At 43.8% G+C, this 22,905-nt stretch overlaps 1 protein-coding gene and 1 pseudogene across 5 annotated transcripts in view; both read left to right on the forward strand.

Moving 5' to 3' along the window:
* The window catches only part of WFDC3 (WAP four-disulfide core domain 3), a 69,717-nt gene that overhangs the window by 16,082 nt on the left and 30,730 nt on the right, over positions 1 to 22,905 (forward strand). For 3 of the 5 annotated variants that reach the window (XM_017877951.1, XM_017877950.1, XM_017877953.1), the window contains 2 exons: positions 1,164 to 1,349; positions 2,320 to 2,551. In XM_017877951.1, coding sequence (XP_017733440.1) covers positions 1,164 to 1,349; positions 2,320 to 2,336 — 203 coding nt within the window. In that variant the 3' untranslated portion in view covers positions 2,337 to 2,551. Of the gene's footprint in view, positions 1 to 1,163; positions 1,350 to 2,319; positions 2,552 to 8,981; positions 9,022 to 22,905 lie in introns of those variants that run through there. The other 2 variants (XM_017877948.1, XM_017877949.1) reach the window with 1 other exon arrangement.
* On the forward strand, positions 21,738 to 22,209 carry LOC108533347 (heterogeneous nuclear ribonucleoprotein A1-like; annotated as a pseudogene).

Below are 22,905 nucleotides of genomic sequence, written 5' to 3' on the forward strand. Positions count from 1 at the left end.
TATTTTGTTGAGACAGGGTCTCGCTCTGTCGCCCAGGCAGGAGTGCAGTGGCACTATCTTGGCTCACTACAAGCTCTGCCTCCCGGATTCACACCATTCTCCTGCCTCAGCCCCCCAAGCAGCTGGGACTACAGGTGCCTGCCACCATGCCCGGCTAATTTTTTTTTTTTTTTGTATTTTTAATAGAGACGGGCTTTCACCGTGTTAGCCAGGTTGGTCTCGATTTCCTGACCTCGTGATCAGCCCGCCTCGGCCTCCCAAAGTGCTGGGATTACAGGCTTGAGCCACTGCGCCCGGCCCATGCCCCACTAATTTTTGTATTTTTAGTAGAGATGGGGTTTCCTCATGTTGACCAGGCTGGTCTTGAACTCCTGATCCGCCCGTCTCGGCCTCCCAAAGTGCTGGAATTATAGGCATAAGCCACTGCGCCCAGCCAGACACACACACACACACACACACACACACACACACACACACACACAGACATATATAAACATAAAAGCATTCCTGTTCCAATGCCTTTTTTTCTTCAACGTTTTAAAAAACAAATATTTTGAGCGCCAGGCACTGTGGATCTCCATTAAAGAATCATTGACTCTGGTGCTATCTTAGTTCCTTTAGATTCCCAGGCAGTGCTCAAGGCTGAGGACAGACTCTTGTCCTTATGTAGCTTATAGGCCATCAGGGAAGATAGACATATTCCTTTTAAATAAGAGATTATCATAAAGTTTGATGAGAGGAAGTATACAGGGTGCTACAGGAACACAAAGCAGGGATATCAAACCTTGTCTAGGGTGGCAGAGGTTACCATGAGGAAGTGACACTATGAATCCAGAGCATAGGGGGAGAGGGTGGTGGTCTGGGAGGCTTGTCCCTGCCACACATCATCACCCCCACCCCAAACCTGCAGGGTTATCAATCCCTGAGTTATCTCTTGGAAACTCCCTTTGGGGCACCATTTGAAAACTCTGGGCTCAGAGTTCTCTTGGGTTTCTAAAGATTCTCAGATCCTCCAGCTCCATGGTTTCCCAGCCAGTTTAGTTGGGTCTAGTGAGGGTCAGGGGTTGATTGACCTAGAGCCTCTGTGTGTAAGTTCTAGATGGGAACATGGAGATGGCGGAGCTGACACCCTGTCCCTTTTCTTGTGCCTGTTGTTCCCACAGGGCGGGGCGGTGATTGTCCAAAAGTTCTGGTGGGCCTGTGCATTGTCGGCTGTGTGATGGATGAGAACTGTCAAGCTGGAGAAAAGTGCTGCAAGTCAGGCTGTGGCCGCTTCTGTGTCCCACCAGTCCTGCCCCAAAAACTGACCATGAACCCCAACTGGACTGTGAGGTCTGATTCTGAATTAGGTGAGTACAGTCCATTGTCATCAACAATAACAGACAACTGCTATGTGCAAAGCACTGGCTTAGGTGCTGGGAAGGGGATTTCAGAAGGTCAGGAAAAGTCTAGTTGGAGAGAAAGAACCTATGTCCCAGATGAAAACCCTCATGCAAACAGTACAGGCTTACATCTGTTCCCGGGTGTGGTGAACCTGGTCCCAGATGAGAACCCTCATATAAACAGTACAGGCTTACACTTGTTCCCAGGTGTGGCTCCCTGGGAGAGGTGGGATTTGATCGAGGCCCTTAAGGCTAGGCAGATGCGACAAAGTGAGGATAGCACACGGACATGCCAGACAGGTAATCTGGTGATTGCTGGCAAAGGAACACAGGGTGGGAATGTGTGGGATATGTTTGGGAAGTGAGAAGTGGGGACAGTGTGGGTAAAGGAACAGACGTATCTCCACTGGTTTTTTTTTTTTTTTTTTGAGATGGAGTTTCACTCTTGTCACCCAGGCAATGGTGATTGTGCAATGGCACAATCTCAACTCACTGCAACCTCTGCCTTCTGGGTTCAAGCAATTTTCCTGCCTCAGCCTCCCAAGGCTGGGATTACAGGCACCCGCTGTCATACCTAGCTGATTTTTGTATTTTTAGTAAAGACGGGGTTTCACCATGTTGGCCAGGCTGGTCTCAAACTCCTGATCTCAGGTGATCTGCCCGCCTCGGCCTCCCAAAGTGCTGGGATTACAGGCGTGAGCCACTGTGCCTGACCATATCTCCAGTTTTTTTTTTTTTTTAATAACAGGAGATATAAAGTTGACATCTGAAGAATAAGAGCCTTCAGTGCCAGTTTGGATTGGATTGTCTGGGAAGCAAGGAGCCATTTAAGACTTTTGAGAGCAATATAGGCCAAGCTTTCCTAGGGTGGAGGGAAAGCGTTTCGGGTAGCTAAAGCCAGGAGGGCGTAGCTGTGACTTGGTATTTCTACTTGCAGAGATCCCAGTGCCCTAGCTGTGCTGATTTGTCTGGAACTTCTGTGGTAACTCTGGAAGCTTTTCCTGGCAGTCAAGAGAGGGTGACGTCCTGGGGCTTGTGACATTTCCAGGGGCACTCATGGCCCTCTCTGCTCTGCTTCTCCTCCTGCCGCTGACCAGAGCGTGGGAAACAGCCCTGGATTGGGCAGTGGGTGTGTGGTGCTTCTCTTTCCCAATAAAGGCTGGTGCTGACCTCTTGTCTGTGCTGTTTGAGGGCTCAGATGATATGGGAGAGCTAGAGGGTATGTGTGTGCCTGTGGGATTGCACGATTTACATATTTAGGACAGATGGGTAATCCATTCTTTGTGACGACTCTGAAAATGGGTTTTGGTTGGGCGTGGCTAGGGGAGAGATGGGTGGAAACTAAACTGAGAGTGACTTGCCTTAGATGTCTTTCTCAAGCCCTGGTGGGGGTGGAGGTCAGTCTCTTTTAGACCTGCTGACCTTCTTTCTTTTATTGGAGAATGTAGGTTGAGGGTGGAACAGGGGTGAGTGGCTAGTTTTTTTTTTTTTTGAGATGTAGTCTTGTTCTGTTGCCCAGGCTGGAGTGCAGTGGCGCAATCTCAGCTCACTGCACCCTCTGCCTCCCAGGTTCAAGCGATTCTCCTGCCTCAGTCTCCTGAGTAGCTGGGACTACAGGCGTGCTACCATGCCCTACTAATTTTTGTATTTTTAGTAGAGGTGGGGTTTCATGATGGCCAGGCTTGTCTTGAACTCCTGACCTCAGGCTATCCACCTGCCTCAGCCTCCCAAAGTGCTGGGATTACAGGCGTGAGCCACTGTGCCCGGCCGAGTGGCTAGTTTCTTGTAGTTGCTGGAATGTTCCCACCTTGGACCTCCTTCCTTGAGGGCCAGCCCTTGGTTCCAAGACAAGCAGTTTGTCCCCTCCAGGTAGCTTTATTTTAGGGAGGGGACGTCCCTAGGTTCTTGGGACCAAGATAATTTTTTAAAGTTATGTTTTTTATTTATATGAAATGGATTATATTGTGTATCTTGGAGATCTTTCATGTCGTCACATATATTCTTTTAATAGAACTCTATGAATGGGTAATTTATTTAACTAGTTATCTTTTTTTTTTTTTTGAGACGAAATCTCGCTCTGTTGCCTAGGCTGGAGTGCAGTGGCGCTATGTCTGCTCAGTGCAACCTCCGCCTCCTGGGTTCAAGCAATTCTCGTGCCTCAGCCTTCTAAGTAGTTGTGCCTTTGACTGTTGTAGTAGAAAGCCTGTCTCTACTAAAAATACAAAAATTAGTCAGGTGTGGTGGTGTGAAAATATGATTTAAAAAAAAAAAAAAAACCATGTGCATGTATTTGAGTTTTTAAATAAACAACAAAATGATAAAACAGTGGAAGAGGGATCTTCCAAAATGTTCAGCAGCCCATCACACAGACACTGACCCTTCCCAGTTCCCTGCAACATGATCCTGGAGTCATGGATATTCCTGGTATGGCCACTGTGAGGTTCATGCCAACCACTGTTTTTTGAATCAGGCAACACTGACATACATCTACTCTACTCAAAAGAGATGAATGTTCCGAACCAGGTAGAAACCAGAATTTCACATGCCAGAATGAAAACAAGGGGGAGAAGTCACAAAAACTCAGCAGTGGCTGGGCACAGTGGCTCACACCTGTAATCCCAACACTTTGAGAGGCCGAGGCAGGCAGATCACTTGAGGTCAGGAGTTCGAGACCAGCCTGGCCAATACGGTGAAACCCCGTCTCTACCAAAAATACAAAAATTAGCCAGGTGTGGTGGTGCGTGCCTGTAATCTCAGCTACTTGGGAGGTTGAGGCAGGAGAATTACTTGAACCCGGGAGGTGGAAGTTCCAAGTGAGCTGAGATTCTGCCGTTGCACTCCAGCCCGGGCAACAAGAGCAAAACTCTGTCTCAAAAGAAAAAAGAAAAAAAAAAAAAAGAAAAAAATCAGTAGGGTAGAACTTTCAATGAAAAACAACAACAGTCTGGGAATATTGCAGAATGATGTTCTGTCAGGGTGGAGAGTGGGAATGGAGGACAGGTGTGAGCCCCAGGCACAGCTCAGGCTGAGCAATAGGAGAGCTGCTCCTTGCAGACCTTTCCTCCTTGTCTGGAGGCTCACCCTTTCCGGTGGGAGCTGCTGACCTGCTCACAGGTAGCAAGGTCGAGAGATAGAGAGACAGATATATAGAGAGATAGAGAGACAGATATATAGAGAGATAGAGATAGAGATGAGAGAGAGAAAGAGATAGATATATAGAGAGATAGAGATGAGAGAGAGAGAGATGAGATATATATATAGAGAGAGATAGGGATGAGAGAGAGAGAGAGAGATGAGAGAGAGTGCTGAAGGGTTACATTTGAAAGCTGGAGGTCAGAGGCTGAGCTGGGGCCAAATTCCCACCCCCAGGTCTTTCTGGGCAGCTTTCTCTACTGTTGAACCCTGAACTAAAGAAGCTGTTAGAACCTTTCCTTCCTCAGGGTTTAAGTCCATTTCAGCCTTGGTCCTGGGGTGGAAATGACCCGGGAGCAGGTCTCAGTGGACCCTGATCCTACTCTCTCACTTTGCACCCCAAAATTAGCCTCTGACCAGGTTGAAAAGCCACCCTCCTCCCCCGCCCTGCTCCTCAGCTTCCTCATCGTGGGCAGGAATGCCTGGGGCTCCAGTGTGGGCTGAGAAAGACTTGTTCTTTGACCAGAACCACGCAGCTCCTCCCTTCCCCACCCCACTTCTTTACCATCTGGTTGTGGAAATCTCAGACTCCATATGTGCCCTTGGCCCCCAGCAATACTATGGGCCCCTGCAGCCTCCACTGCTCCCGTGGGGGTATGATGTTGTTGGTAAGGCGTGTAAGTGGGGTGAGGAAGGCAGGAAGTCCAGAGCGTATCCTGGCAGTGGGTTGCTCTTGAGTTGGGAGAGGTGTCTTTCCTTTCATATGCAAGTTAAGCCTTCTCAAGGGATTGTGTGGAGAAGCCTAGCCCCCTACAGATTCAGCAATATAAGCAAAGAAGAGGCCATGTGACTCGTAAAAATTCTTTGCTGGGCCGGGCGCGGTGGCTCAAGCCTGTAATCCCAGCACTTTGGGAGGCCGAGACGGGCGGATCACGAGGTCAGGAGATCGAGACCATCCTGGCTAATACGGTGAAACCCCGTCTCTACTAAAAAATACAAAAAACTAGCCGGGCGACGAGGCGGGCGCCTGTAGTCCCAGCTACTCGGGAGGCTGAGACAGGAGAATGGCGTGAACCCGGGAGGCGGAGCTTGCAGTGAGCTGAGATCCGGCCACAGCACTCCAGCCTGGGCGGCAGAGCAAGACTCCGTCTCAAAAAAAACAAAAAACAAAAAACAAAAATTCTTTGCTGGGTGTTTCATGTTTTGCTCACTAGAGGGCAGCAGAAGTCTGTCATAGACCATTTCCAGGCGAGAGACTCAAAAGGCATTCTCAAAGATAAAGTGAAAGCTTGCTATCAGCTGCTTGCTATCAGCGCACCCGGCCCAATTTAGTAATATTATAAATGATCATTCTTCCTTTACCTTTCTCTTGTTTTTCTTTTTCAGCTTTCCTGCAATTTCAGAGCTGTTTATATGCTTAGGATCACAAGTCTTTTCGTTATTCTTTTCTCCTCCTCACTTTCCTCCTTCTCCTTTTATTTGTTAATTTGCTGTTGTTTTCTTAAAATAGGATTCATAAGCATTATTGAGATATTTAAACAGTATAGAAAAGTTCAAAGAAGAAGTGTGAATGATGTAAAAGAATATTTGTGTATACTGAAGAAGCAATGAAAAAAATTACTATCTGAAAGATGGTGAAGAGGTTTTATTTTTTTCCTTTCAGCTTGTATTTTACTTTAAAGGGATTCATATGCAGGTTTGTTACATGTGCTAATTGCGTGTCTTGGGGGTTTGGTGTACAGAAAATTTTGTCACCCGGGTAATCAGCATAATATCAGATAGATAGTTTTTTAATCCTCACTCTCCTATTGCCCTCCACCCTAAGTAGGCCTGTCTGTTGTTCCCTGGTGATGACATTTGAAACCATCAAGATTGCTAATGCACCAAAAAAAAAGATCTCCCTCCCCATAGGCGACCATTGTTAACACGCTTGTGAAGGTCCTTCCAGACTTGCTTTATGCATATATGCAAATGTTGATATGCATAGACTCATCCTGTAATAGGCCTTTGTCATTCAACAATATAATAGATCGATATGATTTTTAATTGTTAAGGTGTTCAATTTTTAAATATTTCCTTATTTATTATATTTAACAAGGTTTTGGAACTCTGCAGCCGTTGCTTGCCTTGTTTTCCATGCTTCAAAGGCTTTTACATTCTTTCTTTTTTTTGAGACAGGGTTTTACTCTGTCACCCAGGCTGGAGTACAGTGGCTCAAACATGGCCCGCTGTTTCCTTGACTTCCTGGGCTCAAGGAATCCTTCTGCCTCAGCCTCCGAAGTAGCTGGGACCACAGGTGTGCACCACCACACCTGGCTAATTTTTCAGTTTTTGTAGAGATGGGGTCTCGCTATGTTTCCCAGGCTAAGGCTTTTACTTTCAATCTTAGTTTAGTTAAACCAACAGGTGTATTTGATGATAAAGCCTCCATTCCTTCTGCAACACTTTGTGGCTTGCAGATAGATTGTTATTTCTTGATATACAGTATTCTTGGTTTTAATTTTTTGGTTTTTCCATTGTGCTGTACTTCAGTGTATAGGTTACATCTTTCCATGTTCAATACTTTCCCAGTTTTAATATTTTTTCCTTTAAACATAAGCTTCTCTTTTCAGTACTCTCTCACCTGAAGCCAGATAATATAAACAACTTGATCTCTTCTCTCTCTTGTTTTCCTCTTCCTTCTTACTGAAACTCAAAACCAGAGCAAGCCTGCCCCACTGGATGGCCCAGAACATCAGGGTCCCAAATAATGAACTGTTTAACTCACGTGATGTAAAATTAAACATTTATACTAAAATTAAAATAGTTTCTTTCTCGTTTTCTTGATTGCAAATTCTGGTTAAGTTCATTCAAGCTGAACTTGTCAGTTGCTTGCTGATGCTTGAAGTGTGTGCTTAGCCTAGCAGCTGGGTAAGCCTGCCCTGCTCTGGAATGGAGCCCTCCTCTAACTGGATGGTTGGGCATAAGGGTTCTTGGTTACCATCAACAGAAAGATACTGGCTAACTTGGGCAAAAGACAGTGAGCTGGACGGAAATTGAGGCTCGTATGATTTATGCAAAGCTAGGGATCCATGGTAGGAAATTGACAGCACTCTGGAGGGTCAAGAGGCAGGAAGCAGATCATCTAGGCGGGAAGAGTTGGGTCACAGTGACGCTGCTGTGACAGCGATGTTCTATTTCTCTTTCCCCCTTCTCTCAAGATTGAGACTTCCTGAAAGAGAGAGAATATATGTAATTACTCATTCAGGGTTTCGCAGCCTTAGTCCTATTAATATTTTGGGCTGGATAATTATTTGCTCTGGGGCCGTCCTGGGTAGTATATGATGTTTAGCAGCAGCCCTGGCTGCTTTTCACTAGATGCCAGTATCTCTCCCTGTCATTTGTTAACAACAAATGTTTCCAGAAGTTGCCAAAATGTCCCCTGGGGGGCAAAATCGCCCCTGGTTGAGAACCTAGAGAAAAGACTTGCTTCTCTGGCTTGTTTGGGTTAGCAGGCACCTGAAATTAACCCTCACAATAAGACATCATAGAACAGGGGAAGAGAATTCCTTGAAAGGAAATAGGCTGCTATTAGGAAGGAGAAAGGGATACTTAACATCTCACTATGAGTCTTTAGAGCCATATAGATTCCTGATGAGGGTATTTCACATTTTATGGGTAGCAGTCATAGATGTAGAAGAAACCTTCATTCAAGTAGCCAGGGAAGTAGATCTCCTTTCCTGATAGCTCCTGACTTTTCACAGACTACAACTTGTGCACTGAGAAAGCAAATCACCGGAGTTGTTAAAATGTTAATTCCAATGCAGTAGGTTTCAGGTGGGTCTGAGATTCTGTATAAATAACAAGCTTCCAGGTGGTGCTGATGCTGCTTTTTTTAAAAAGTATTCTTCTTATGTTACGTTTTCCGTTTTTTCATCTAATCAGTTTTAAAAGATCACAAAAGTAATACTTGCTTGTTTAAAAAAAAAATCAAAATGTTTTTTCACCAAACTAATGCTTAAAAAATAATTGAGACTGGGTGTGGTGGCTCATGTCTGTAATCCCAGCAGTTTGGGAGGCCGAGGCAGGTGGATCACCTGAGGTCAGGAGTTTGAGACCAGCCTGGCCAACATGGTGAAACCCCGTCTCTACAAAAAATGCAAAAACGAGCTGGGCTTGGTGGTGGGCGCCTGTAATCTCAGCTACTCTGGAGGCTGAGGCAGGAGAATTGCTTGAACCCAGGAGGCAGAGGTTGCAGTGAACTGAGATCACGCTGCTGCATTCCAGCCTGGGCAACAGAGTGAGACTCTGTCTCCAAAAAAAAAAAAAAAAAAAAGACAAAATCTGTAGAGTAACTTGGTGTCTCAAAAACCTTGCCTGGCTGTGGGCTGCCAAGCAGGGCCTGAGAGTTCTCACCTAGGCTCGGCCCTGGTGCTAATGGCTGCCTGTTTCACAAGGGACTGCTTCATCTAAGTCTTTCTTTTTCAGGAAGAGGACACCCACCCTGGTACCTGGTCCCTGGTGAGAGGTGAGTGATGGAGTGGGGTGCCCTGAGGGTTTCCTTCTTTAATTATAGGAAGGAAGCATGTAGCATGGCAATTGTGTCCCAGGGCTGGAACAGGGGGTAAGAGGGCTCCTGTAAGACCTTAGGACTGTACTGCCAGGACATAACTCACTACATGGAAGCCTGGGTTCTGGTGCCCATGAGCTCCAAGGCCTCCAGTGTCCTGCAGTGCTTCCCGGACTGGGGGTGCCAAGGAGCCCAGAAATGCTTCTGCAATGGCCAGGGGTCTGTCTGTAAGAATGTCATCTTGAGTTCATCCTCTTCTGAAACCTCTTCTCTCACAGCCCACCTGCAGAGGCCTAGGGTCTTTGTTTATCTTCCATTTTTTTTTCTTGTAAAGTTTCTGCTTACCTGTCTCTGGCTCCTATCCTCTTAATTTCTGGCATCCAGCCCCATCTCCTTAAGAAATCTGGGCCTCACTTTTGTATTTCAGACCACTAGGATGCTTCTGGCTATACCCAAAAGTGCTAAAATGATTTGTGGCACTATCAAGACCATTGGGACAAATCCCCTTTGCCCAATGATGTCTCTTTATTGATATATACATATATACTTATTTTTTTGAGACACAATCTTGCTCTGTTGCCCAGATTGAAGTGCAGTGGCCCAATCTCAGCTCACTGCAAACTCTGCCCTCTGCCTCCTGGGTTCAAGTGATTCTCCTGCCTCAGCCTCCCAAGTAGCGGGGATTACAGACATGTACCACCACATCTGGCTAATTTTTATATTTTTAGTAGAGACGGGGTTTCACCATGTTGGCCAGATTGGTCTCAAACTCCCCACCTTAGGTTCAGATGATCTGCCTGCCTTGGCCTCCAAAGTGTGGGGATTAAAGGCCGTGCAGAAACTTTTTTTTTTTTGAGATGAAGTCTTGCTCTTGTCCCCTAATCTGGAGTGCAATGGCGTGATCTCTTCTCACTGCAACCTCCACCTCCCAGGTTCAAGCGACTCTCCTGCCTCAGCCTCCTGAATAGCTGGGATTATAGGTGCGTATCACCACACCCAGCTAATTTTTTGTATTTTAAGTAGATACAGGGTTTCACCATGTTGGCCAGGCTGGTCTTGAACTCCTGACCTCAGGTGATCCACCCGGCTTGGCCTCCCAAAGTGCTGAGATTACAGGCATGAGCCACTGCGCCCGGCCATAGAAACTTTTTTTTTTTTTTGAGACGGAGTCTCACTCTGTCACCCAGGCTGGAGTGCAGTGGCCGGATCTCAGCTCACTGCAAGTTCTGCTTCCTGGGTTTATGCCATTCTCCTGCCTCAGCCTCCCGAGTAGCTGGGACTATAGGCGCTTGCCACCTCGCCCGGCTAGCTTCTTGTATTTTTTTAGTAGCGATGAGGTTTCACCATATTAGCCAGGATGGTCTCGATCTCCTGACCTCATGATCCACCCATCTTGGCTTCCCAAAGTACTGGGATTACAGGCTTGAGCCACTGCGCCCGGCCGGGCCATAGAAACTTTTTAATGATGTAATCCCATTTGTTTATTTTTGCTTCTGTTGCTTGTGTTTCTGAGGTCTTACCCAGAAAATCTTTGCCAAGACCAATGTCCCAACTAACGTTTTCTTCTAGTAGTTTTGTAGTTTCAGGCATTATTAGATTTCAGTATTTAATCAATTTTATTTGATTTTGCATATGGTAAAATATTGCAATCTAATTTCATTCTTTTGCATATAGATATCCAGCTTTCTCAGCACCATTTATTAACAAGATTGTCCTTTCCCCAACATACATTCTTGGCACCTTTGTCAAAAATGAGTTGTCTCAAAAAAATTAGCTGGGCATGGCAGTGTGTACCTGTAGTCCCAGCTGCTAGGGAGGCTGAGGCAGGAGAATGGCGTGAACCCTGGAGGTGGAGCTTGCAGTGCTCCGAGTTTGTGCCACTGCACTCCAGTCAGGGTAACAGAGTGAGACTCTGTCTCTCTCTCTCTCACACACACACACATACACACACACAAATGAGTTGTCTGTATGTGCATGAGTTAATTTCCGGGTTTTCTATTCTGTTCCATTGGTCTATGTGTCTGTTTTTGTGCCAATACCATGCTGTTTGGGTTACTATAGCTTTGTTGTATAATTTGAATTCAGGTAGTGTGATACCTCCAGCTTTGTTGTTTTTGCTCAGGACTGCTTTAGCTATTCAGGGTCTTTTGTCATTCCATACAAATTTTGAAATTTTTTTCCTGTTTATGTGAAGAATGCCATTGATATTTTAATAGAGATTGTATTGAATCTGAAGATCACTTTGGATATTATGGGCATTTTAACAATATTATTAATTCTTTTTTTTTTTTTTTTTTGTGACGAGTTCTCGCTCTGTCGCCCAGGGCTTGGGATGGCAGTGGCCGGATCTCAGCTCACTGCAAGGCTTTCCGGCCTCCTTGGGTTTACGCCAGTGTCTCCTGCCTTCAGCCTCCCGGAGTAGCTGAGACTACAGGGCGCCCGCCACCCTCGCCCGGGCTAGTTTTTTTGTATTTTTCAGTTAGAGATGGGGTTTTCCATTGGTGGTTGTTAGCCAGGATGTTCTCGAATCTCCTGACCGCCTCGTTGATCCGCCGTCTCGGCCTTCCAAAGTGCTGGGATTTACAGCTTGGAGCCACCGCGCCCAGCCAACAATATTAAGTTCTCTTGGACCTATGAGCAATGGGAATTATCTTTCTATTTTTTATTGTGTCCTTCTTTCAGTTTCTTTCATTAGCGTTTTTTAGTTTTCCTTTGTGGGAGATTCTTTTTACTTCTTCTAAATTTAATTTATCCCCTTTAGGATTTTTTTTTTTTTGGTGGATATTGTAAAGGGAGATGGGTTTCTTGGTTTCTTTTTCAAAATAGAATTATTGTTTTTAGCCATCTTTAGGAAAATATACTTTAACTGATTTTTGTATGTTGGATTGTGTATCCTGTAATTTTACTAACTTTATTGATTAGTTCTAAGAATTTTTTGGAGCCGGGCGCGGTGGCTCAAGCCTGTAATCCCAGCACTTTGGGAGGCTGAGACGGGCGGATCACGAGGTCAGGAGATCGAGACCATCCTGGCTAACACGGTGAAACCCCGTCTCTACTAAAATACAAAAAACTAGCTGGGCGAGGTGGCGGGCGCCTGTAGTCCCAGCTACTCGGGAGGCTGAGGCAGGAGAATGGCGTAAACCCGGGAGGTGGAGCTTGCAGTGAGCTGAGATCCGGCCACTGCACTCCAGCCTGGGCGACAGAGCAAGACTCTGTCTCAAAAAAAAAAAAAAGAATTTTTTGGTGTGGTAGGTTTTTCTAAATATAAGCTCATGTCATGTGTGTACAAGGCTAATTTGACTTCTTCCTTTCCAATTTGGATACCCTTTATTTCTTTCTCTTGCCTAATTGCTCTAGCTGGGATTTCCAGTACTATGTTGAGTAACAGTGGTGAAAGTGGCATCATTATCTTGTTTCAGACCTTAGTGGAAAGGCTTTCACTTTTTCCCCATTCCATATGATATTAGCTATGTGCTTGTCACGTATGGCCTTTATTACATCGAGGTATGTTCTTTATATATCCAATTTCTTGAGACTTTTATCATGAAGCAATGTTGAATTTTATCAAATGCTGTTTCACCATCTACTGAAATGATCATATGGCTCTTTTGATTCTGTTGATGGGGTGTATCACATTTATTGATTTGTATATGTTGAACTATCCTTGCATCTGGGGATGAATCCCATTTGATCATGGTGAATGATCTTTTTTTGAGACAGAGTCTCACCCTGTTGCCCAGGCTGGAGTGCAGTGGCACGATCTTGGCTCACTGTAGCCTCCACCTCCTGGGTTCAAGTGATCCTTATGCCTCGGCCTCCTGAGTAGCTAGGATTACAGGCATGTGCCACCACCCTGGCTAATTTTTGTATTTTTAGTAGAGACAGGGTTTTGCCATGTTGGCCAGGCTGGTCTTGAACTCCAGGTCTCAAGTCATCCACCTGCCTTGGTCTCTTGGTCTCCCAAAGTGCTGGGATTACAGGCGTGAGCCACTGTGCCTGGCCACAGGCTACTTCTTGCCTCGTAGAATGAGTTTGGAAGTATTCCCTCTTCAATTTTTTAGAATAATTTGAGTAGAACTTGTATAGTTCTTCTTTAAATATTTGGTAGAACTCAGCAGTAAAACCATCAGGTCATATGCTTTTCTTTAAAGAGAGATGTTTAATTTCTGCTTTCATCTCATTACTCATAGTTGGCCTGTTTAGATTTTCTGATTCTTTATGATTCAATTTTAGTAAGTTGTATGTGTCAAATAATTTATCTTTTTAGTTTTCCAATTTGTTGGTGTGTAGTTTTCCATAATAACCTCTAATGATCCAGGCCAGATGTGGTGGCTCACGCCTGTAATCCTAGCATTTTGGGAGGCTGAGGTGGGTGGATCACCTGAGGTTGGGAGTTTAAGACCAGCCTGACCAACATGGAGAAACCTTGTCTCTACTGAAAATACAAAATTAGCTGGGCGTGGTGGCACATTCCTGTAATCCTAGCTACTTGGGAGGCTGAGGCAGGAGAATCACTTGAACCTGGGAGGTGGAGGTTGCAGTGAGCTGAGATCGCACCATTGCACTCCAGCCTGGGCAACAAGAGCAAAACTCTGTCTCAGGGGAAAAAAAAGTCTCTAATGATTCTTTGCTTTTCTGCGGTATCAGTTGTAATGTGTCCTTTTTCATCCCTGATTTTATTTATTTGGTCTTTGTTTTTTCTTGGCTGGTCTAGCTAAAGGTTTGCCAATTTTGTTATCTTTTCAAAAAACAACTTTTTGTTTTGTTTATCTTTTGTATTATAACTTTTTTTTCTTCCTCCCACCACTTTTCTTTTTTTTTTTTGAGACAAGGTCTGGCTCTATCACCCAGGCTGGAGTGCAGTGGTGCCATCTCGGCTCATGCAACCTCTGTCTCCCAGCTGAGGCCATCATCCTACCTTAACCTCTCAAGTAACTGGGACTACAGGCATGCACCACCATGCCTTGCCAATTTTGTATTTTAAGTAGAGATGGAGTTTCGCCGTGTTGTCCAGGCTGGTCTTGAACTTGTGAACTCAAGCAATCTGCCTGTTTTGGCCTCCCAAAGTGCTGTAGTCCCAGGCATGAGCCACTGGACCTGACCTTTTGTATTATTATTATTTTTTGAGATGGAATTTTGCTCTTGTTGCCCAGGCTAGAGTGCAATGGCATGATATCGGCTCACTGCAATGTCTACCTCCTGGGTTCAAGTGATTCTCCTGCCTCAGCCTCCCAAATAGCTTGGATTATAGGCATGCGCCGCCACACCTGGCTAATTTTATATTTTTAGTAGAGATGGGGTTTCACCATGTTGGCCGGGCTGGTCTCAAATTCCTGACCTCAGGTGATCCACCCACCTCGGCCTCCCAAAGTGCTGGAATTACAGGTGTGAGCCATCGGGTCCAGCCATCTTTTGTATTTTTTTAATAGACACGTTTTGCTATGTTGCCCAGGCTGGTCTCAAACTCCTGGCCTCAAGTGATCCTCCTGCTTTGGCCCCCTAAAGTTCTGGATTATAGGCATGAGCCACTACGCCTACCCTTTGGGGCTTTTTAAACCAGAAATCAGAATCTTAAGCCACTTTTAATTTCTGTCTCATATGTAATGGGATCTTTTCCTTTCAGTTTCTCCAGTGGTCAAATATGACTCAGGGGAAGAGGCCAAAGTCAGAACCAAAATCTTTTCATTCTGTCTTTGGTTTGTACTCTGAGATATTGGTTTATATTTTTACCTTTGTTACTCTTCTATCAGTGACTTTCTCCTCAAAATATCTCACTTGAATTTAATGTGAAACCCATTTGGGTTTCTTGTGGTTTTGTGTCCTGTATTAGTCCTTGGGTATGTGGTTTTCTATGAAGGTCTGCAATGTACATATATCTTTGTGCCTTTTTACAAATCTTTGTGGATACTTGTAAAATATTCCTTCAGCACTACAGACAGCACACACATACCCTTTTCTTAGATGAAAATTTAGGATTGATTGAGAAGGAAACTTGGGCAATTACTCAAGTGCCCAGAAGAAATCCGAAAACTTGAGGCTAGAATGAACTTTGGGTCATCGTTGTTGGTAATTCTTTGTCTCCAGAGAATATTTTACTTATATTAATTCTTTGGACTATAGTTTTGAAAGACTTAAAAAATTGTACTTGAATCTTGTTTATGTAACACTGTTTTTTATGGTAATCAGAGGAAAGAAAATCTTCAGAATCCATGAATAGGCACCATGACATTCAGGCCCAAGAACAAAGTTTTATCTGGACATAGCATGGTCTGAGATTCTAGACTTTGCCTCAATACCTAGAAGCTAACAGAACATTCTTGTTTCCTTTGTCTCTTTTTTGCACAGGAGTAATTCCTGGGAGCAGAACTAGGCGACGTCTTTAACATGTACTTTTTGCTAATTCCCATGATTTCTCCTAGGATATGCCAATAATTCAGGATCAGGGGTTACCAGTGTTGAGATTGAGCTAGAATACCCACAAGTGGCTTCACTCTGAGCTACAGTCTATTATACTGTTTACGGCCCTTAGAACACTGGCATAGGCTATTCATGTCAATAGATTCATTTGTGAGGCTTAGTCTTTGACAAGAATATGAATAAGACAGAAAAGAGGGGAGTGGCCCTTTGTACTCTGAGAGTAGAGGTTCACTTTGGTTCAAGACTCGTAGCTCTCAGCTGTAAAGTCACAATTTCTATATGGCTGGTACCTGGGGCACTGAAGATATTTCCCTAGCATATGATCATTTTTGTGGGTTGAATGCCCTTTGATCTGGAGCAGATGAAAGAATTTAATAATGATTATCTCGGTGCCACCTACATGCAAATCCCACTGAGGTCAGTGACAAAATACAGAAAGAAATTAAGTTTTGGCAAGTCATGCTCAGGAGATATCAATAATGATTGTCTTTTTTTTTTTTTTTTGAGACGGAGTCTCGATCTGTTGCCCAGGCTGGAGTGCAGTGGCCGGATTTCAGCTCACTGCAAGCTCCGCCTCCCTGGTTTACGCCATTCTCCTGCCTCAGCCTCCTGAGTAGCTGGGACTACAGGCGCCCGCCACCTCGCCCGGCTAGTTTTTTGTAATTTTAGTGGAGACGGGGTTTCACCGTGTTCGCCAGGATGGTCTCGATCTCCTGACCTCGTGATCCGCCCGTCTCGGCCTCCCAAAGTGCTGGGATTACAGGCTTGAGCCACCGTGCCCGGCCATGATTGCCTTTACATACACTGATGCATTACATGGATAGGTTGGTCCCTGCAGAGAGGTCATTTGCAGTATATGTTGGAAGAATCTAGAATGGGAGAGATGAATAAATACAGACCAGAGATGACATACAGAAAATTTTCAGTTAAAGTTTTATATATCTAATTAGTATGAAAGGTAAACCTGGGCAAGGAAATTAGAAAGAATTCGGAATTCAAAAATTTTTTAGAAATAATCCAATTTATTTTCTCAGAATAACTTTGGCATGATTTTTCATAGAGCATACTCTTTTTTCCATGTTTCTTCCTTCTGTCGTATTAAGGCCCTATCGACTTCGGTCCCTGTTAATAAATAAATAAATTTAGTGATTATTATGGCTATTGGTATCAATAAGGACCCAAACAATGGGTCCTTAACATCTCAGCAGAACTTCACAGCTCTCTTTAATACTAATGTTCCTCCTGACCCATGCATCTATCCATAAAATATTAATGAGCAAACATAGTACTAGACTTTGAGAATATACAGATGAAGGAAGTGATATCTCTGCTCTTGCATGTAAGACCATTGTTTAGCTATTCTTTATAGTGGATACCAAATCATGATCCTTGTCTTCTCCTACTCTTCTGACATTCTCATAGCTTTACATTTAACTGTGAAACAATAAAATGTTGAACACAATCTCAAAGAGCTGATGCCATCATGGTGGCATTGAGATGCTGGTGGGGAGCTAGGAGCTCTGGATCCATGTCCTTCTTCTGATGAGTGAATTTGGGCAAGTCAGTAGCCTCTCTGAGCTTTATTTTATTTTATTTTATTTTTTTGAGACGGCCAGGCTGGACTGCAGTGGCATGATCTTAGCTCACTGCAACCTCTGCCTCCCGGGTTCAAGTGATTCTCCTGCCTCAGCCTCCTGACTAGCTGGGATTACAGGCACCCGCCACCACGCCTGGCTAATTTTGTGTATTTTTAGTAGAGACAGGATTTCACTGTGTTAGCCAGGATGGTCTCGATCTCCTGACCTCGGATCTGCCTGCCTCTGCCTCCCAAAGTGCTGGGATTACAGGCATGAGCCACCACGCCTGGCTATCTCTCTCTCTCTCTCTCTCTCTGTTTCTCTCTCTCTCTCTCTCTCTCTCTCTATATGTATATATATATATTTAAATGGAAGTCTTGCTGTATTGCCTAGGCTGGTCTTGAATGTTGGGCTCAAGTGATTTTCCTGCCTCAGCTTCCCAAGTAGCTGGGATTACAGAGGCACACCACTGTGCTTGACTGGACTTCAATTTTCACAATTTCAAGAGTGTTATTAAATTAAGTGACCTGAGAAACTTATGCCTATGACTGATTATAGTGACATTTAAGTGACCTGAGAAATTAATGCCTGTGACATAAGGATTAACAAATAATTTTTAATAATTTTTATTACCCCAACTTGGGTATAATTTCTTGCCTCCCTGCTCATTGCCCTAGCCTTTCGTTTGCTTTTTCCTTAAAAAAGCTTTGATCCCTAGTGTCTGGTGTCATTGAGGGTTGGGTGAGATATCCAGAGACTTACTTTTCACTAATACAAAATTTTTCACAGATATATTTCTGTTTAAAGTTGTTTCTGTTGCCTCCACAGCCACTGAAGACAAAGGGCTCACATAAAAATGTCAACGTGTTGTAGTAGAATCTGGTCAAATGTATTTTACAGGTGCCCTTCATTGGAGGATAGTTGCAGTATTCTGTGAATGAGAATTCCAGAGTCAGGTTTTCTTTACTACCCTTTTGACATTCTTGTTCTCACAGGCTCAGACTACTAAAACCCACTTTCAACCCACATAAATCTAACTAATTTTACCTCTGGGGAACAAGACAGAGTTCCCTAAGTATATGGGGAAATTATTGCAGACTACAGACCGGGTCCATGACGCAGAGAGAACTAGAGAAGGACAATGAGGTACTTATACTACTTTAGAGCTGAAAACAAGAAAGACCTGAGGTTTCCTTCATCCTTCCCAATAAACATATCCCATTTCCTGACTCTCCACATGCTTCCCATGTCACTGGAAGTGAACAAATCATCAGCTTCCTCAAGGACACAGTTCAGAGCCCTTACTTTTGCTTTCTCCTCCCCGCCCGCCAGAGTCTGTGCAAATACACAAGCTGAAAAGACCTCTCACCCACTACACCTACCCTGAAGGATAGGTTTAAAATGTCCACTCTGGCAGATCTTCCTTTCCTCCATCAGTCTGTTTCCTCTCCTATCCAGCCCCACTTTTGCCTACCCATCCAGACTCACCTGGTTTTACTGAGACCATGGAGATTAAGTGGTCAGAGCAGAAGCCATGATGACCGAGTGGAGACAGAGAAAGAGTTAATGTTAGTCTTCTTGAAGCCCAACTGCAATTCTTTTTTTCTTTTTATATTTTAATTGAGATGGAGCCTCGCTGTGTCGCCCAGGAGGGAGTGTAGTGGCGCTATCTCGGCTCTCGTTGCAACCTCTGCTGCCTGGGTTCAAGTGATTCTCGTGCCTCAGCCTCCTGAGTAGCTGGGACTACAGGTGTGCACCACCACACCTGGCTAATTTTTGTATTTTTAGTACCCACGGGGTTTTGCCACATTGGCCAGGCTGTTCTCGAACTCCTGACCTCAGGTGATCCACCTGCCTTGGCCTCCCGAAGTGCTGGGATTACAAGGGTGAGCCACTGCGCCTGGCCACCCAATTGCAATTCTCATCCATGATTGGGAACTTGCCCCTTTTGCCTTGAGTGTTTCATAGATGCTCATATTAATTTGAATGAAGAACAAATTAATTTAAATAAGTAGGATGGGAGTGCTCTATACATATATGGGAGAATGATGGCCTCTGCATATCTGTATCAGTGGAATATAACATAGTGGTTCTACACATATGTGTTGAATAGACTTAAAACTCATCTAATGCACAGACACACACCCCAACAAAGGAATTTCTTGGACTCCTCTGAAATCAATCCCATTTTCATAATCCCTACCCTTATACTGAAATCTCATGGATAAAACTTAAGTTGATTCTACCTTCTGTCTTCCTCCTTCTCCACTCCGTAGAGGAAACTCAATGTAATTCTCTGAATCAGATGTCCTAGAGCCATATGGTTTGAGATAAAAAGGGGACTTGATTCTAATTACTGGCAGCAACATCACCCGGGCTGCCCAGACCTCCCTCTCCTTCACAGTGTCACACTGGTCTGCCCTTTCTGTTTTTCTTTACCTCCAAGATGTCCACTTTCACATAACTGTTTTCTGAGTTGTGAAGGAAATATGTCCCCTGAAGGTGTGTGGAGAAGCATGGACAAGATGAGGAGCCATAGAGAAAAGCGAGCCCATTCAGGCTTCATGGTGTTGCAGACAGCAGATAGAGGAATCCTGGACTTGGCTGAAATTATATCTGAAGGGTTGGCTCTCCTTCTCATGTGAGAAGTTGAATTCATATCTCTGATTTTTATCTTCCCAGGGCTTAAGCCTGGGCAGGGTTTTGGTGCATCCAGAATCAGCCTTGTGAGCAGGACAGTAAGTTCTTGGGTACCCAGGCATGCAGCTTGAAAGACCATGCCTTGTCAGAGCCCTATTGATTAACCTCAGCCTTCCCGCCTTCTTTCCTCCACATCTAGGGATTATGACCACTTATCGCTCAGGACATCAACATCTCTATAATGAACAGTTGTAAATAAATTCTTACCAATGCTTTAATATATACATGTGAATACCTGAAAGCAAATTAACTAAGGCTTGAACCTAAGAAATTGGAACAAAACAGCAAAGTAAGTAAAGAGAAAGTAGACAGAGGATAATTGAAGAAAGTAGTTGAAATTAGTGAATTAGAAAAAAAGAAACCCTAAAATTGCCAAATAAAACTAAAAGTCTATACTTTAAAAATACCATTAAAGTAGACAAAACTGCCAAGAATGGCTGGAAAAAACATAGAAGAAATAAACACGTTCAGTAATAGAAATGTGAAATGGATAGAACTCAAACATAGAGGAGAGGAAAAATTTACCAGGAAATAGTCTTGCTCCTGATCTTAAAGGAAAACTTTTAAATTTCTTCCATTAAGTTTGATGTTATCTCTGGGTTTTCCATAAATGTGCTTTTTTAGGTTGAGGAAGCTCCCTTCTATTCTTAATTTGAGGGTGTTTTTATCATAAAAGGGTGACAGATTTTTGTCAATTTTTTTTTTCTGTGTCTATTGAGTTGATTATGTTGGTTATGTCCTTTGCTGTGTTAAAGTGGTATATTACATTGGTTTCTGCATGCTTGAATAACCTTGCATTCTTGGGACAAATTCCGTTGGATTTGATTATGGTGTGTAATCTTTTTTTATATGTGGCTGAATCTTTTACTAATAGTTTTGAGAATTTTGTGCCTGTATTCACAGGGACTATTGGTCTGTAGTTTTCTTTTTTTATGATATCTTTGTAGTACTGGCCTCACAGACTGAGTTGGAAAGGATTCCATCCTCTTCTATATTTTGGAAGAGTTTGTACATGATTAGAGTTAATTCTCTAAAAATATAGTAGAGTTCTCCATTGAAATCATCTGAGCTTGGGCTTTCCTTTGTGGAATATTTTTCGATTAGTGATTTGGTGTCTACTCTTTATAGATCTATTCAGATTTCCCATTTATTCTAAGTCAGTTTTGGTACTTGTTGTCCTTTTAAGAATTTGTTCATTTCATCTAAGTTATCTAATTTTTTAGCATACAGATATTCCCAGGATTCCTTTACAATCATTTTAATTTCTGTATGCGGTAGTGGACGTGTTTGCTTCCACCAAGAGCAAGTGCCTTGTCCAGCTTGAGTACGGCTATAGGTATCCCTGGGCAGCGACCCCTCCTGGCTCAGTGTGAGGACAGGAATCTGCTAAGGCTCCGTAGCCAACTTGCTAGGCCTCGGTTTGTCCCGCACTAGTTTAAGAGCGGGAGAATCTAGCTTCAAACTGCACCTCTGCTTGGGATCTTGCACAAGCCTCTACCTGGCTTTGGGCCTTGGTACCCATCTTGGCTGATTGATTAAGATGCCCTACAAGTTTCCTTTTAGTTTTGACAATGTTTCCTGTATTCACCTAGGGCAGGGATTCTAAACTGATTTTAGATATTAGGGGCCTCTTTGAGAATTGTTTGCCCTTTTCTTAGAAACACGCTTCACTGGGTGCCGTGGCTCACACCTGTAATCCCAGCACCTTGGGAGGTGGAGGCAGGCAGATCACTTGAGGCTAGGAGTTCAAGACCAGCCTGGCCAACATGGTGAAACCCCGTCTCTACTAAAAATACAAAAATTAGCTGGGCATGGTGGTGTGTGCCTGTAATCCTGGCTACTTGGGAGGCTGAGACAGGAGAATCGTTGGAACCTGGGAGACAGAGGCTGGCCACTGTACTCCAGCCTAGGTGACAGAGTGAGACTCTATCTCAAAAAAAAAAAAAAAAAAAAAAAAAAAAAAAAAAAAAAAATTACAATACTGTGAATAGCCACAACTGTGAAGTTAGGAAAGCCCAGTCGAAGCAAGAGATGGGTAGTGCTTCATCTAGCCAAAGAGTTTGAAGTGGTTCTGGAAACTTTGGTGGTGGTCTTGGAGGTGGCTTTAGTGGAAATGACAGCTTTGGTCGTGGAGGAAACTTCAGTGGTTGTGGTGGTTTTGGTGGCAGGCATGGTGGTGGTGGATATGGTGGCAATGGGGATGGCTATAATGGATTTGGTAATGATGGAAGCAATTTTGGAGGTAGTGGAAGCTACAATGATTTTGGCAATTACAACGATCAGTCTCCAAATTTTGGATTCATGAAGGGAGGCAACTTTGGAGGCAGAAGCTCTGACCCCTATGGTGGTGGAGGCCAATACTTTGCCAAACCACAAAACCAAGGTGGCCATGGAGGTTCCAGTAGTGGTAGTAGCTATGGCCGTGGCAGAAGATTTTAATTACTTCTAGGAAACAAAGCTTAGCAGGAGAGGAGAGCCAGAGAAGTGACAGGGAAGCCACAGGTTACAACAGATCTGTGAATGTAGCCAAGCACAGTGGTGGCAGGGCCTAGCTGCTGCAAAGAAGACATGCTTTAGACAAATATTCATGTGTATGGGCAAAAAACTCTAGGACTGTATTTGTGACTAATTGAGTAACATGTTATTTTAGTTTCTGTTCTGTGGAAAGTATAAAGCATTCCAACAAAGGGTTTTAATGTAGATTTTTTTTTTTTGCACCCATACTGTTGATTGCTAAATGTCTAACCATGATGCTGAATAAATCTGTCTTTTCTTTTTTTAAAATGTACTTCTAGTTATAATTTTTGTCTTAAAGTCTATGTATTAGGGTACTTCAGAGGAACAGAACCAATGAAACAAAACCAATGTTAGAGAATTGGCTTGTGTGATTGTAGGGATGGACAAATCTGAAATTTGCAGGGCATACTCGCAGGCTGGAGATTCAGGAAAGAGGTAATGTTGTAGTTTTGAGTTCAAAGGCAGTCTGGAGTCAGAATGCCTCCTTCCTCTGTGGGACCTCAGTCTGTTTCCTCTTAAGGCTTTCAACTGATTGGATGAGGCCCACCTGCATCATGAAGGGTAATCTTTTTTACTCAAAGTCTACAAATTTAAATATCAATCATATATGTATGTGTGTGTGTGTATATAT

This window comes from Rhinopithecus bieti, unplaced genomic scaffold (genome assembly GCF_001698545.2).
Source record: "Rhinopithecus bieti isolate Rb0 unplaced genomic scaffold, ASM169854v2 scaffold_10347, whole genome shotgun sequence".
In the NCBI taxonomy this organism is placed as follows: Eukaryota; Metazoa; Chordata; class Mammalia; order Primates; family Cercopithecidae; genus Rhinopithecus; species Rhinopithecus bieti.